This window comes from Macrotis lagotis, chromosome 6 (assembly GCF_037893015.1).
Source record: "Macrotis lagotis isolate mMagLag1 chromosome 6, bilby.v1.9.chrom.fasta, whole genome shotgun sequence".
Lineage (NCBI taxonomy): Eukaryota > Metazoa > Chordata > Mammalia > Peramelemorphia > Peramelidae > Macrotis > Macrotis lagotis.
Genome location: NC_133663.1, coordinates 63,798,678 through 63,814,328, shown reverse-complemented (window position 1 = coordinate 63,814,328; position 15,651 = coordinate 63,798,678). Strand labels below are relative to the sequence as shown.

The window sequence follows — 15,651 nt, the reverse complement described above, 5'->3', positions numbered from 1 at the left end:
CTCTTTGGAAATGAGACTGTGCCATTATTCCATCCTCATGGCTCTATATTTCTACTTCTCCTAAATATACCTCTTTTTCATCCTAGAGGTCCAAAAATGGGTTTGTGGGGCTTATCATTTGAAATTCCTTCCATGCAGATGACAGCCTTTTCATCTCAATAAGCTCATTTTCTCATAGCCCCTCCAGCATTTGTCACTTTTCCTCTTTTTTTTTGAGTCAACTTTGCCTTTCTGATAAATTTGGGGTGAAACTTCAGAGTTGCTTTAATTTACATTTTTAGAATTATAAGCGATTTGGAGAAGATTTTTATATACCTGTTGAAAGTATGGATTTCTTCTTTTGATAATTATTATCCTTTGACCATTTTTCAGTTGTCAATTATAAGGGAATTTAATCTTGAGCTAGCATCTATTTTTCTGAATTCACAAAGGCTATGCTATTTGGACCATGGAATAAAAATATTTAAGGTAAATATGTATATGGCTATGTGTGCGTGCATATGTATACATCCAAGGCCTGTGCTTTATCCAATGCGCCACCTAACCGCCCCTCATGATCTCTTCAGGGTATACATATGCACGCACACCATATACATACATCCACACATAACTACTAATGCCTCTTCCTTAATGATTCATTTCTCTATATAAAAATCTTATCAGTTTCTGATAAGGAACCATTTAACCCTGCTATGGGAAACCCTGTTCTTCTTGGCTTTGGAGTCCTAGACTATCTATGTCCTGCTATGAGGGAAAATGGTCTAAGTGGTAGTTGGTAGTGGCTTGACCTCCTGCTGCACACTGCCTCCTTACTGGCCCACCTCCCTGTGAGTTGCAGGTGGTTGGCATCTGGAGAGGAAGACTGGTCCAGAGGCAAGATTGGTGGTCTAGGGGTGCTGTTGTCGTCTAAGTCTCCTGCCGGTTTCCTCTTATTTGTTGCGGTTGGTCTGAAGCTGTTGCTGGAGGTGATAAGTGAAGATTTGGCTGGGTGCAAGAGATGTGGAGAAAGAAAGATGTGTTTGGATATCTGGTTGTGATTCCAAAAGTGGGTGAACAGAGGGATGGTGGAGCTTTAGCAGAAAGTTCCTAAGGCAGGTCTATGAGTTAGGGAAGGATAATTCAGTGAGATTTGTCATACTTGCCTCCCATTGGGTAGGTTGGAGAAACAAGAGGAAGGAGAGTCACCTAAGCTGAGTGTGAATGAAGAGAGGTCTAGAAGGAGGATTTAAGAAAAGATCCTTAGATTTGGACATTATGAGATTGATCTTGGTAACTTTAGGAAAGAAGAAATGGAGAACACTGAGCATAGATTTTTGTTATTTGTTTAAAAGTAGTTTAGCTGAGGAGAGGGAGACAATTTAGAGTATGATAGCTAGTGGGCATGGTAGGATTTAGTAAGTTTTTTTTAAGGATGGGGAGACATGATTGTATTGATAGGTGTCTGGGAAGGAACAATGGTTAAGGAGAAATAGTTTAGAGAGAAGGTGTTAAAGTAATGAGAGATATTTGCTGGAGAAGATGTACTGGAGATGAAGGAATCAAGGACAGTTGTACAGTTGTTTGACCTTTCAAGAGGGGTTCCATCTCTTTAGACTAGAATGGCAGGTTTTTTTTTAATTATAGAAGTATTTTGTTTCATTATATAAGAATTTTGTTTTCTCTATCACAGATCCCTTAAAATTGTCCCTGATTATTGAGTTACACAGAAATCCATCATAGTTGATCATCACCCCATGTTGTTATCAGTGTATACATTGTTGTTTTGGTTCTGCCCATCTCACTCTGCATCAGTTCATGCAAGTCTTTCCTGTCCCTTTTGATTTCTAATAGAACAATAGTGTTCCATTACTTATATATACCACAGTTTGTTCAACCATTCCCCAGAGGATGGACATCCCCTCAATTTCCAATTCTTTGCCACTACAAGCAGAGCTACTATGAATATTTTTGTACAGTGGGGTTTTTTTTACCCTTTTTCAAGATCTCTTTTTTTAATGTTTTTGTTTTTAGGTTTTTGCAAGGCAAATGGGGTTAAGTGGCTTGCCCCAGGCCACACAGTTAGGTAATTATTAAGTGTCTGAGGCTGGATTTGAACCCAGGTACTCCTGAATCCAAGGCCTGTGCTTTATCCAATGTGCCACCTAGCCGCCCCTCATGATCTCTTCAGGGTATAGACCTAGTAGTGGTATTGTTGGATCAAAGGGTGTGCACATTTTTATTGCCTTTTGGGCATAATTCCAAATTGCTCTCCAGAAAGTCTGGATGAGTTCACAGCTCCATCAATAGTGCATTAGTGTCCTAGATTTCCCACATTCCTTCCAACATTGATCCATTATCCTTTCTGGTCATATTGGCCAATCTGAGAAATGTGAAGTGGTACCTCAAAGATGCTTTAATTTGCATTTCTCTAATCAATGATTTAGAGCAATTTTTCATTAGTCTACATCTAGCTTTGATTTCCTTGTCTGAGAATTGGAATGGCATGTTTTTCAGTTGAAGTATGAGTTAAGTTCTTGGACAGAGAAAGGGGGAGAAGATAGTATGGAACATTGTAGGAGAGAAGGGAAAATTAAATAATTCCTGTGTTGAGTTGGATAGGGAATCAGATTTTTTTAAACTATTTTTCCAGTTATATGAGAAAGATAGTTTTCACTTTTCATTTTTATACAGTTTACTCCCTTTAATTCTTCCTCTCCTCCAAAGGCAGCAGATAATATGATATAGGTTAGTCATTCACACATTTCTATATTAATCATGCTATGGAAAAAGAATCAGAACAAAAGGGACAAAAATTACGAGAGGGGTAAAAAAGGAAAAATGATTTGATCTGCATTAAGACTCCATAGATCTTTCTCTGAATGGGGATGGAATTTTCCAACATATGTCTTTTAGAATTGTCTTTTATCATTGTACTTTTGAGGAGAGCTAAGTCTATCCTGGTTGATCATTGCAGTGTTACTGTTAATTGTGAATACTGTTCTCCTGGTTCTGTTCACTTCACTCAGCATTAGTTCATTAGATTTTCTGAAATCTGTAGGCAATCAATCAGATCAGAATAATAATAGGATTACCTGCTTCAGTGAAGACCCAGTTGAGATTAGGTTACATATATTGGTAGTGAACTAGATTGTAGTTTCTCCAGCTGCATTCAGTAACACCTTAAATATTTAAATTTTAATTTGTTTTTACCACTTCTTTAGAATGTGTAAACTCCTTGAGGTCTGGGACTGTTAGTTGTTTTTGTATTTGTCTCTTGTATCTAAAACTGAACCTTGCCCACATAAAAAGGTTCAATAAGGGGAGAAGGGAGTGATTGAAAATGCCTGGAAGCAAGGGTGCAGGATTGCTGCATTGTGTTTTAGAGAGAGTAATGCATGCAAACTGAAGAATTCACTTTAGGAAAGGACTAAGGCTTCCTTCTTCTGAGGGATGAGGGAGAAAAGGAAAAGCAAGATTAAGAAGTAGTAAATAATGAAGAGGCATTCCTCTCAGATGTTCTCAGTCTTCTTTACATAAAGTCTGTGTACATTCATGTTCCTGATTTGTCTGTGTGGGAAGGCTTAGGGGGAGAGATTGTGTGACTTGTCCTCCTTTCAGATGTGAGTTTAGTCCAAAAGAGAAGCAAAACTGGCACTCAAATTTCCTTTAGTTCTTTCTTTGTGCCACATGGAGGCACTGTCACATGAGCTTAGATGGAATATTAATTAGATATCATTTTTATGTGCAGCAAAGTTTTAGAAAATCACTCATTCTTCTGACTAATTACTATGACCCATTGTACACAAAATTTTGGTTAAATTCTGATCTTGCACAGGTAATTATTTAGTGTCAGGCTAGATTTGAACTCAGGTCCTCCTGACTCTAGGATAGTATTCTCTCCACTGTTCCACCAAACTGCCCCTGTGGGGTTTCTTTAATGGAGATCTACATTAGCACACAAAAGAAAGGTGAAAGTTTGGGCCAGCATCTTAAAATTTGTATCTATCTTTCTTTTTAATTATTAATTTCATAAATTCCTCAAGTATGTAGTTTTAACCTAATTTTTCTTTATCTCGTGATAGACTGTGAAAGACTTAAAATTTTGATAAGTTTTATAAAATTTAAATTTGAGGAAATATTTTACATAATAAACATTTAATAAAACCAGGAAGTATGATGAGTATTATATCATATTTTTGGAAATAGACCTGCAATACATTTATAGCATGTATATCTGGGAATGAAGCTCATGAAAACCTTCATGTTTTATATGGGAAATTGTTTTTTAAATGAGTTACATAGCACTGCTCATTCCAAGTTGAGTTTTTTTCCTGCTCACCTAAAGTTAAGACAAACTGTCCACATAGTACTGAAAAGCCTTTAAATCTTTGAGAATATGAAAGGTGAGTTTCTGCTAAGTAATACCATAGTATTTAATACTGAATGTTGATAGTTATTTAAACATATAGCCAGGAGTAGTCATATTTTAGTATCTTTGATATTTTGATACTAACACTTGGAAAACCAAAGATGAATTAATAAGAAAAGAGTTGAGACTGGGAATTTAAGGGAACTTGATCAAAATCTGAGCATCAAAAGATGACTAAATTTACAAGATTTTTTTACTCAAAATTTGCTTTTCCAGATTTTCCTTAGACTGAATAAGCATGCTGAATGAATTAGAAATAAAATACTACTGGCCAGTCTGTGAATTTTTATACAATTATTCCAGTTTTAATTTGAAAGTAAATACTTCAGTCATATTATGATATAAACTTTTTTTTTCACTAGGTTATTCTTGGAGATTACAATTGGCTGACTTATGAAGAAGTTTATATTCGAGCCTTCAACTTTGGAAATGGCCTACGGGTACTGGGACAGAAGCCAAGGACCAACATTGCCATCTTCTGTGAAACCAGAGCAGAATGGATGATTGCTGCACAAGCTTGTTTCATGTATAATTTTCAACGTATGTACATTTTTGCTTATTGTTTTTTTTTATATTATTAGATTTCTTTTAAAGTGTCTCTTAGCTTGGCATTGGAAGAAGTTATTGACCCAGTTTCTCTTTTTTAATCTTCAAGGATAATTATTTGAGTATTAATATGCTTTTTACTCAGTAGATAATCCAGTTTTTTTAAATTGAAACTTGAATATGATTCTCTTCATCTTTTGAATAATATTACAACAATCCATTTTTTCTGATGTTTTTGGAAGAATAGTTGGAGAGACACTATTGGAAACAATTTATACATGATGAGCAGTGTTTAATCAATTTGAAAATTTTAGAAACCATTTTTTTAAGCCTTATTCATTTATCCTTACTATTATTCATGCACTTTATTTTGGAAGTATACAGCAGAGATGAGAAGATTGGAAGAATAGAAGAGGGAAAAAAGAAAAAGTCAAACCCACCAGAAGTAGTTCAGAAGACTTCAAGCATTATTTTAGACTAATATACTGCAAAATAACCATCATAAGCAAGGACACTGCCCCTTTTCTCTGGTAGTTTTCAAATGGAGGGTGATTATTTGATTTTGTTTCTTTGACAAGTTAGAAGTAAGAAAAGAGAATACTCAAAACTGACTGTAATGATATATAAGTAATCATTTTGTTATGAATGGTAATTTTGGCAGCTGAGTGGAGGATGGAATGGGATGGGGAGAGATTTGAGGCAAGACAAACCAGTAAGAAGGCTTGAGATATGGGCCTGAACCTAGTTATACTATGTGAGTGGAGAGAAGGGGACCACTTAGGAAGATAGAAATGACAAAGATGGTGATTGGATTTGTGGGCTAAGTTTAAGGGATTATATCTAAGACTGACACCAAGGTTACTCACTTGGCTAACTGGGACTCTTGTGGCATCTTGCAGACCACTTCGGAAACTCTAGTAGATAACTTGAGGGAAATTTCTGACAGGTTGACAGGTTCAGCTCGACAGTTCCTGTGGGACATTGAATTTGTGTTAGTCGAAAGTGATGTGAAACTGGAGTTGTGGAGAGAGGTTAGTACGAAGTAAAAGGATCTGAGAGTCATCTGCATGGAGAGGACAATTGAACCCATGGGACTGAATGAAATTACCAAGTGAGATAGTCTACTGAGAGGAGAGAGGATGGGGGGAGCTGCAGATGTGTGTGTGGGGTCTTCTAACTGCCAACACTGCATCATCCATACATGGAATCATTAGTTACAGCAAGTAGAGAATTTTGAATGGTGTAGATAAGTTCTTGTCTTGGCAGTATGCTTTCTGGGAACATACATGTAGGTGATGAAGTTGAAGCTGAGGTTGCCAGAGCTTATCTCAGTATTTGGTGGAAGAAAGGTATTAGGCTGCTTACCCCTCTGAAGGGTTCCAGAGACATTGTGCTGCCCTCGTTGTTGTATACCTGTGAAACATAGACAGTCTGCCAAGCATACCAGCCAAGGGAATCACTACCACTTCTACGACAACTCAGTCTGAGGAATTCTGATGATCTGGCAAGATATAGTACCAGACACGAACTGTTGAACATTTGACTCCACTTTTGGGTTAAGTGACTTGCCCAAGGCCACACAGCTAGGTAATTATTAAGTGTCTGAGGTCAGATTTGAACTCAGGTACTCCTGACTCCAGGGCCAACGCTATCCACTGTGCCACCTAGCTGCCCCTGACTCCACTTTTGAATGCTAAAACACCATTGAAAAACACTGATTTTTTTCAAAAATATTGCAAAGGTAGTTTTCAGCATTCATCTTTTTGTGAGTTTTTGTGTTCCACATTTTTCAACCGTTGGCTTGTGCTCCAATGGAGATCTGAAAAAGTGAAACAAGAACGTTTAGGAGGTCTCTGCAGAACTGTGGAGTCAGCTGCATGACTCAGGAGGCCCTGGCATAGGAATACTGAGTGTGGTGGGTCCTCAAAGAAGACTCTGCTCTGAGCCCTTCCACCCTGAGAGTTCATAGAGACTGTTTTTGACTGGCTTCTAGGGAGGAGCTCCTGAGCTCCTACTGGTCTGAGCAGCCCTTGTTGGACCTTGAGGAACTAGGGGGAGTCATTGGGATCCTCTGAACCAGCCTTGGAAATGGTAGTTTCATTTGAATGAGATTGGGACCCATAATATAGAGGGTTCAGCAGCTAGGGAGAATATGGTGAACACATTTTTTTTTTTTTTTTTTGTTAGTATAAATAAAAATGTTTCAACATGGAAGTAAGTTTTATTTATTTATTTTTTTACAAATTGATTTAAAATATTTATATTTTCAGTCACTGGTATGGTGCCTCATCATAGCAGATGTGTAATAAATTTTGATTGGTAGATAGAGCCTAATGATTCAGATTGATTATCAGAAGTTGGTTCTTGTTACTTTAATTAACAAGTGTTCTGAAATGGTTGAATATTCACATGTTTTAGTTTTAGTTTTTCTTTTTTCTTGTAGTTGTTACATTATATGCTACTCTAGGAGGTTCAGCAATTGCTCATGGATTAAATGAAACAGAGGTAACCAATATCATTACGAGTAAAGAACTTTTGCAAACAAAATTGAAGGTAAGAAAATGTAGCTATTTTTGTAGTTATATTTGATGTGCTAAGTATTTGTGGGAAAATTTTTTTTAATATATCTCAGCTTTTATTCTGCATCTTTTTTTAAAAATTCATTTCTTTTGCTGGAAGAGCAAAGGATCATTTGTCTCTTCATCCCGATATCATGCTCAGACATACTGGGTTTCCTCCATGATTTTCTTCTCTTTTTCTCCCTACTACCTCTCTTGATGATCCCTTAGGACTCACAGTTCAGTTTTCTTATGATTTCCAGATCAATGTATCCAGTTGTAAGGTCTTTAACTCTAATCTCACTTTACCTCCTGAACATCTAAAACTTAGCCTGCCCAATTTAGAATGTATTATCTTCTCCCAACTAACCTCTCCCTTTTCAGACTTTGTTGTTATTGATGAGAGCACTGTACTCTTAGTGCCCCAGGTCAAAATCTAAATATCCTCTGTAATTTCTTGTTCTCACCCTCCAAGGGTTTCCATTTTTCTGCCTTTACTGTGTTTGCACTCTGCCTGTTGCCTTAGACCTTAGCTTTCTGCCCTCTTCCTATCAGGCTCAAATAGAAAGGCTTCTCTGTGACATTTAAGAATTCCTGCCCTCCTTTTCCAGTCTTCTCATACTTTACCCCCCTTCCACCAGTTCTTCATTCTAGGGATGCTGGTCTTCTTGCTCTCCATCTTCCCATTCTTTTTTTAAATTTTTTTTTTTTAATTTAAGGCAATGGGGTTAAGTGATTTGCCCAAGGTCACACAGCTAGGCAATTAATTATTAAGTGTCTGAGGTTGAATTTGAACTCAGCTCTTCCTGACTCCAGGGCTGGTGCTCTATCCACTGTGCCCCACCTAGCTTGCCCCTCCATCTTCCCATTCTTGCAATGGTCATCTTCTTTTCTTCCTCTTTTTTGCCTTCAGTTTACCTTGGTGAACTTACCTTATAGCCCTCCAGTGAGTATGAACCCCTTGGAGAGAAAGGTTCTGTATTTTTGACTGTCTTTGTATTCCTAGAACTTTACATGGTGCCTGGCCAAGGAAGCACTTGATTAGTTACTCATACCTGCTTGTCAGGCTTTAAGAAATAACAGGCTTTGAAAAGAAAATAAGACTTGAATGGGATTCCTAGAGACTAAGGGAGGGACTACAAGAAAAGAGTTATCAGGTTGGGAAGTGACTTTTTTTCCTAATATTTGTAGGCTGCACATTGAGAGGACATGGGTGGAATGAGAAAGGAGCTTTAGATCTATTTTATGTTCCCTTCCTCTGAAGAGGGTCTTAGAGGAAGTTGGACTTGGTGATGATCTCTGAGGTTATTTTCATGTCTAAATCTATGGTCTTAGGAGTCTTACCTTATAAACAGCTGTGTGATGCTGACCAGGTCCTATGGATTTAGTCATCATAATGTCCCAGTTTCTGTAATCAGCTCTCATATTTCACTTCAACTCTCTATCTAAATTCACCAATTCGTTATTGACTATTTTTAACTGAATGTCATACTGGTATTTCAAACTAGACATGTCCAAGCAGAACCCCCCCACCCCAACTTGCTCCTCTTCTGAACTTACCTGTTTCTGTTGAAGGTCTGCAGTCATTCTTCTGTTATAGCTGCTCAGTTATCTGTAATCATTTCTTGATTGTATTCCTTTCCTTAGGACTTTGTCCCCTCCGGTCTATTCTTTCTCCATTCAGCTTGCAAAGTGATTCCTAAAACTCAGGTCTGATGTCATTTCTCTCTCAGTAAACTCCACAGATCCTGGTTAACTCTAGTATCCAATAACAATTCCCCCATCATTTAAAGTCGACTGCAGCTTGACTCCCAACAGGTTAGTCCCCATCAGACGTTCCTTGGAGCAGCTTATGGGAGCTCTGCTCCTGGTCACTCACTCACAACATTCTCCTTCCCATTTCTCTTGTTTAGCATTGATTCCCTCCTACTTCCTCCTTATGTTTATATGAAAGGCCACCTCTTTCCTGACCTTTTTAATCTTCCAGTAAGTAGTTCTCCTTGAAATTGTCTTAGATTTACTTTTATGTCATTTGTGTAGTAAGTTCCTTGAAGCCGTGTTTCATGTCTAATTTTTATCACATGATGGGGATTTATTAAATGCTGGTTGATTGACTAGATTATCTAGAAGAGATAGGATGTACATACAGATCAAAGTAATCGAACTGTCAATTTGACAGTTTTTTTTAATCCACAAAGTAAATTAAGATTGTAGGAAGAAATCTTTTATTTAGAAGCAAAACTTAATAAGATTGACTTATAATTATTTTTATTTAAAGTATTTATGCTTATAGCAGAAATTACATAAGAATGTAATAAAATTAAATTTTAAAAATTTGTATCAATTGCTGTAACTGATCTAGACTTCTAGTGTTAATCTTTCAGTTTTATCATCTATAGAATGGGGATAACAATACCTTTCTCACAGACTTGTTTTGAGGATTGGGTGAGAATATAGGCAAAATGCCTGCCTTATAGGAAGACATATAAACATGAATTGCTGTCATTTTTGCCTGACAAAAAAGGATGAATATTTTCAATATGGTTATATAAAATGCAGAGTAGTTTAAGGTCTGTGATCTATTTTTTTAGACCATTTTTCATGGGAAAAACAAACTTGATAAATTCCTTACTTATTCATAATATATTTGTTAAGCCTTTCAATGTAGAACAGTGCATGAAGTAATGCTCATTATTTTTAATTCTGCCTATTTCCATAGGAAATTGTATCTCTAGTTCCTCAGCTGTGCCACATCATAACTGTAGATGGTAAGCCAACAACTTGGTCTGAATTTCCCAAGGGTGTCATTGTTCACACAATGGCAGCAGTACAGGCTTTGGGAGCCAGGTCAAACTCAGGTATGCTCTACTTTATTAATCTCTTCACCTGTATTTTTAGTCTTACTTGAACTCTATTAGTATTACATACTCATAAATGTTCCTTTTGGGCATCACTTCTTATGGTTGTTTTTGAAGAAAAAGACATTCTGTTTTAAAAGCTGTCTTGACTCAAAATTTTCAGAAAAATTTTCCTTTCTTTTTTCCATTTCTTTTTTATTATCCCTGGTTAGTAGGTAACATAAATTTTATGATTAAGCTCTGTGTTATAATGCTTAGATACAGATGTACATCCAAAAATATTGTACATTATTTGTACCCTGAATTATTTGCCCACCTATATAATTTTGTCCACCAAAGCTTTTGAGAGGGGAACGTAAAGGTTCCTGACATCCCCAAGCTTTTTTCCATCTCTGTAGTAACAGTGGCTAGATATAAGTTGAAATATAACTATTTTTACAATGATGTATTAAATAAACTTTTGAAGTTTGACTTGGGAACTTATCCTCTATTTATAAAGCTAATTCTTTTGAAAAATCATTTGAATTAGAAAATACTATTTCATAAATAGAATTTAACATGTTTGGAAAAGGAAACTGCTAGCATAAATCTTGTATCCCTTTTTATAAGTGGGCTACAATGGTAACCTGATTAAAAAAACCCCAATAAAATGAAGCCAGTAGCTTTGGAATAGAGAGAAATTCCTGGACCACATGTGAAGAAAACCCCAAATTCATATGAACAGTACTGGGAGTTAACTGTGAATCATTAAAAAAAAGTTCTCTTTTCTAAATATGTGACTTAAGTATTAATCTGGACATGCTTCCTAAGGTTTTTCTGATTTTTATCTAATGCTTAACTTAGGAATTTTTTAAAAGTCTATATAATAAGGGCTGTATTTTTAAAGTACAATTTAATAGGTTTGACTTATGGTCCTTTTTTCCCCTTCTTTAAACAAATTGTATTTTCAACTTTGATCTCTTAATGGTGCAGTAGAACTGTAGGCCTATTGTCATTTCATATTCTTTGCAGTACACTTTGAAAGAAATTTTTGGTTGCCTCTTTTTGGATCATGTAAATGGTAGGTTGAACCATCTTTTTGGTATGTTGAATAGATGTGTAATATATGGGAAGGTGTTACAAATTTATTCCCTCAAAATGGATAATAAATTATATGTTCTTGGAGCATGTATCTCCCCTTTCCCAAAAGGACACCAGTCCTGATTTATTATCCATGTGCAGCATCGACATGAGGCTGGAGCCTTCAGCCTTTATCTCCCTCCACTTTCCTTACTTCTTTGTCCCTCACAGCTTATTGTTCCTGCCACCTGTCTACATCCCAGTCCACATGGCCTCTGCATGTTTAGCTCCATCTCTTAGTTGGAGCCATCTACTTCCTCTTCCCAGTGTCCCAATCCCTTTTCTTTACCTCACTCCTCTCCCCACTCCCAGTCCTTGCCCTGCCCCTTCTGCCTTTGGTTCCTTCTTTCATTTCCCACCCATTCTAGTCTCCTATTGTTTCTTTTTCCTGCCTCTTACCCTTTTTTCTTGACCACGTTCTCTACTCCCTCTTCCCCCACTGGTAGTTCTGTCTCATCTCTCTTGATGCGGCATTCTTGCACCTTCCTGATACTGCCACTACTCTTTGCTGCAGATCTTCCTGTGTTCAACCAGTCAGCATATCAGTGATCTTTCGCTTCCTCTCCATTAAGCCCTTACTTTTTTCATCTTTTTTAAAATTTTTTTTTGGCAAGGCAATGGGGTTAAGTGACTTGCCCAAGGGTCACACAGTTTAGGTAATTTTTATGTGTCTGAAGCTGGATTTGAACTCAAGTTCTCTTGACTCCAGGGCTGGTGCCACCCAGCTGCCCAAGCCCTTATTTTTTACTTAGCCTTTTTAATGTTCATTTTTTTAAAAACTTTCATTGTTAACTTGGGCCAACCAGGCTCTTTGAGGATGTCTTGAACATTTATTCATAGTTCAGAGGACAAATTGTAAAATGTTATTTAAAAATTTTAAATGTTATTTATAAGAAATCATTTTTTAGAATATAGAAATGATATTTAACGGATGCTTCCTTCTCAGTAGTGAATTATTAAGTAAAATACTCTAGGAATGAGAGAGCTGTGTCTATCTATATACACATTTGCCATGCTAAACTTATGAATATTTTGTATTTTGATAAACAGTTTTGGAGATTTTTGTTGTGGTGGGTTATATTTATATACTGGATTTTTTGAGATAGTTGTTTTAAGGGCAATTGAAAAAAATTTCTGAAACTTCATGGTTTTAGAAAATAAATGTAAAGAACTTTTCTCTCTCTCTCTCTCTCTCTCTCTCTCTATATATATATATATAGCACAACTCTTCAATATAGAATATTTTATGCACATTTTGGTTCTTCATGTGATGCTAGAAGCTGGTATGTGTCCCATGTTGTGGAGACTTGATGGTAATCAGATTACCAAAATAGCATCAGACTTTATTTGTAATTGGGGCAGATAAGTGGTGCAGTGGATGCAGAGTGCTGGACCCAGCATCAAGAGCACCCCAATTCAGATGTGGTCTCAGACACTTCTTAGCTTTGTGATCCTGGGTGAGTCACTTCACCTCTTGGTTTCCTCATCTGTAATACAGAGATAATAATACCAGCATTTCTCCCAGGGTTGTCATGAGGATCAAATGAGAGTGTCTGTAAAGCAGTTGGCAGAGTGCCTGGCCCTTGGGGGGCACTGTGGAGATAGGAGCTGTCCTCATGTTCTCAGTCTTGTTTACCTCCCTCTAAGCTGGCTCCAGGCAAGAGGTCTGGGGGACAGCTTTGGCTGCCATTCATCTTCTACTATAGAAATTCTTCAGAAATTTTACAGGAAACTTAGAATGCCATTCACGACCATTATCTTTAAAACAAAATTTTGTGAAGACTTGAGATTAGATGGGAATTTTTGACTTCTTGTGAATTTTAGTTAGTAATTGATGATGGCATGTTTTAATTGAAAAAGTAAGTTTCTCTCAGGCATAAAATAGTTTATTCTAGGTTTTCTATATGGATGTTTTGCTTCCTAAAATTGAATGTGATTTTGAAAATAGACATTTAAAAAAAAGTATCAAAAGTTGATTCATTCAACAAGTATTTATGAAACACGCTGTGTCAAATACAGAGGATACTAAGAAAGGCAAAGTCAAATACTATCCCCAAGGAGCCCCCATTCTAATGAGGAAATGGTGGGGAGAGGGCAGGGGCTAGGCCCTTGTGTGAATGCTTTACAAATATTATCTCATTTGATGTTCACAAAAACACTGAGTGGTAGGTGCTGTTTTTATCCCTATTTTACAGTTGAGGATACTGATTCAGACAGAGAATGAAGTGACTTGACTAGAATTACACACTAATAATGCCTAAGGTCAGATTTGATTTCAAGTCTTCCCCTGTCCAGACCCAGCACTGTCTCCACTGCACCACCTAACTGCCTATTGGGGGAGAAAATGCTTAAACAACTATGACATAAAAGATGTATATGGGGTAAGTTAGAGTTAGTAAAGGATTCTTTATTTTCACACCAACTTAAAATCAGAAGAATTGAATATTTCATCAATGTTTATGTGATATGATAGAGATCAGTTTCTTAGATTTTTATGTTTTCTTCTACATTGTTTTTTTTTCTCATGCAGGAAGTTCACCTGAAAACAAGCCTACACCCTCAGATATTGCTGTAATCATGTATACGAGCGGATCTACAGGACTTCCAAAGGGAGTTATGATCTCTCATTCGAATATTATTGCTGGTATAACTGGGATGGCAGAAAGGATTCCAGGACTGGGGTATGTCCTAAGGATCAGTAGAAAGTTGGTTCATTTTATATTTAACTAGGGAGATAGTTTATTTCTCCAAAGTTCAAGTTGCAATAAATGGTACCATTTGAAAAATAAAGAAATGCAACATTAGACACCCACTGTTTCTATTTCCTTTTACTAGATATCAGAGATCACAATCTGGATATGTTTATATAAAATTTAAATTTGTTAAAATTTTCATTTTTACTGTAATACAAAAATTTTAAAAATAGCAATGTCATTTTCTTCATTGATCCTTTTTTAAAAACAGCTAACTTGTTAAACTTGTAAGTGAACAAATTGTGACTATCTAGATAAGAGACAGTCAAAAAAGTTTTAGATTATTAATGAAATGTGACAGATTTTTATCTTGTTTTTATTATAAGACTGTCATGTTAAACATGAATCTTTTCTTTAAGAATTCCAAAGTCACTTCCCTTTTTCAATGCCAGTAAACTACTTGTCTGAATTTTCCTTTTCCTTTTCAGAGAAGAAGATGTTTATATTGGATATTTGCCTCTTGCCCATGTTCTTGAATTAAGTGCTGAGCTTGTTTGCCTTTCTCATGGATGCCGCATTGGCTATTCATCACCACAGACTTTAGCAGACCAGGTATTACTCAATGAAGCCCAAACCATAGGAGATAGCTTGTTAATTTTTTGTGCATTTTGGAGAGTGATAATTTCTTTTCAACTGTGCCTTTTGAGTAGTTTTCCCCTAGAATGAAGTATAAAAATGCATCCATATTTGTAGTGTGTTGTATGTTGAAATTTTAAGGTTTCTTAAATATGGAACATATTTTTTTCCCCTATTTTTAGTCAACAAAAATTAAAAGAGGAAGCAAAGGAGATACATCCATATTAAAACCAACACTAATGGCAGCTGTTCCGGTAAGAATTCCGTAAATGCTCTTTCGTCACATATAATCATACACTAGATGAAACAGTTTGGAGTATTTAATAAAGTTTATTCTCACAATTGCCACTTATTTGTATTTCAAAGTTGTCATTGATAAGGTAGTTTATATTTTGCTTCTGATTTAGTAGTTCATAACTAGGTAATTTGACTACATTATCTGCTAGGTCATTGTTATTGTAAATCTCATTAATCCAAACCTAGTCTTGTTTTCTATTTCTGTATGCCATTACAGTTCTTCTACTTAATACATTTGATGATAATTATTTGTTTGATTCTCTGCTATTTTAGCTAGTTTCTTAGCAGGATATGGAAAAGTAGAAACTTCAGGTCTTTTGCTTCAAAATCAAATCATTTAATTTTGTTCATGATCTTTAGTAGGCAAGTTAGCCAAATGACAAGCAGAAATGGAGAAAAGGAATGAAAACTCTTGTTCACCTGCTTGGGAGATGCTCTTCTCTATCTATAAAATAATATGAAAATTAGCGGGGGCATTTAATTGGAAAAGGAAACAGAAGCCAGGCTCAATGAAGAAGGGCAGGCTTTGGAGTCCA

The 15,651-nt window shown here is 36.3% G+C and overlaps 1 protein-coding gene across 2 annotated transcripts in view; it reads left to right on the top strand.

The window, feature by feature from the left end:
- The window catches only part of ACSL3 (acyl-CoA synthetase long chain family member 3), an 80,905-nt gene that overhangs the window by 43,674 nt on the left and 21,580 nt on the right, over positions 1 to 15,651 (top strand). For both annotated transcript variants that reach the window (XM_074191268.1, XM_074191267.1), the window contains exons 3-8: positions 4,771 to 4,948; positions 7,398 to 7,507; positions 10,232 to 10,370; positions 14,020 to 14,170; positions 14,671 to 14,794; positions 15,001 to 15,072. In XM_074191268.1, the coding sequence (XP_074047369.1) occupies positions 4,771 to 4,948; positions 7,398 to 7,507; positions 10,232 to 10,370; positions 14,020 to 14,170; positions 14,671 to 14,794; positions 15,001 to 15,072 (774 nt within the window). The remainder of the gene's footprint in view (positions 1 to 4,770; positions 4,949 to 7,397; positions 7,508 to 10,231; positions 10,371 to 14,019; positions 14,171 to 14,670; positions 14,795 to 15,000; positions 15,073 to 15,651) is intronic.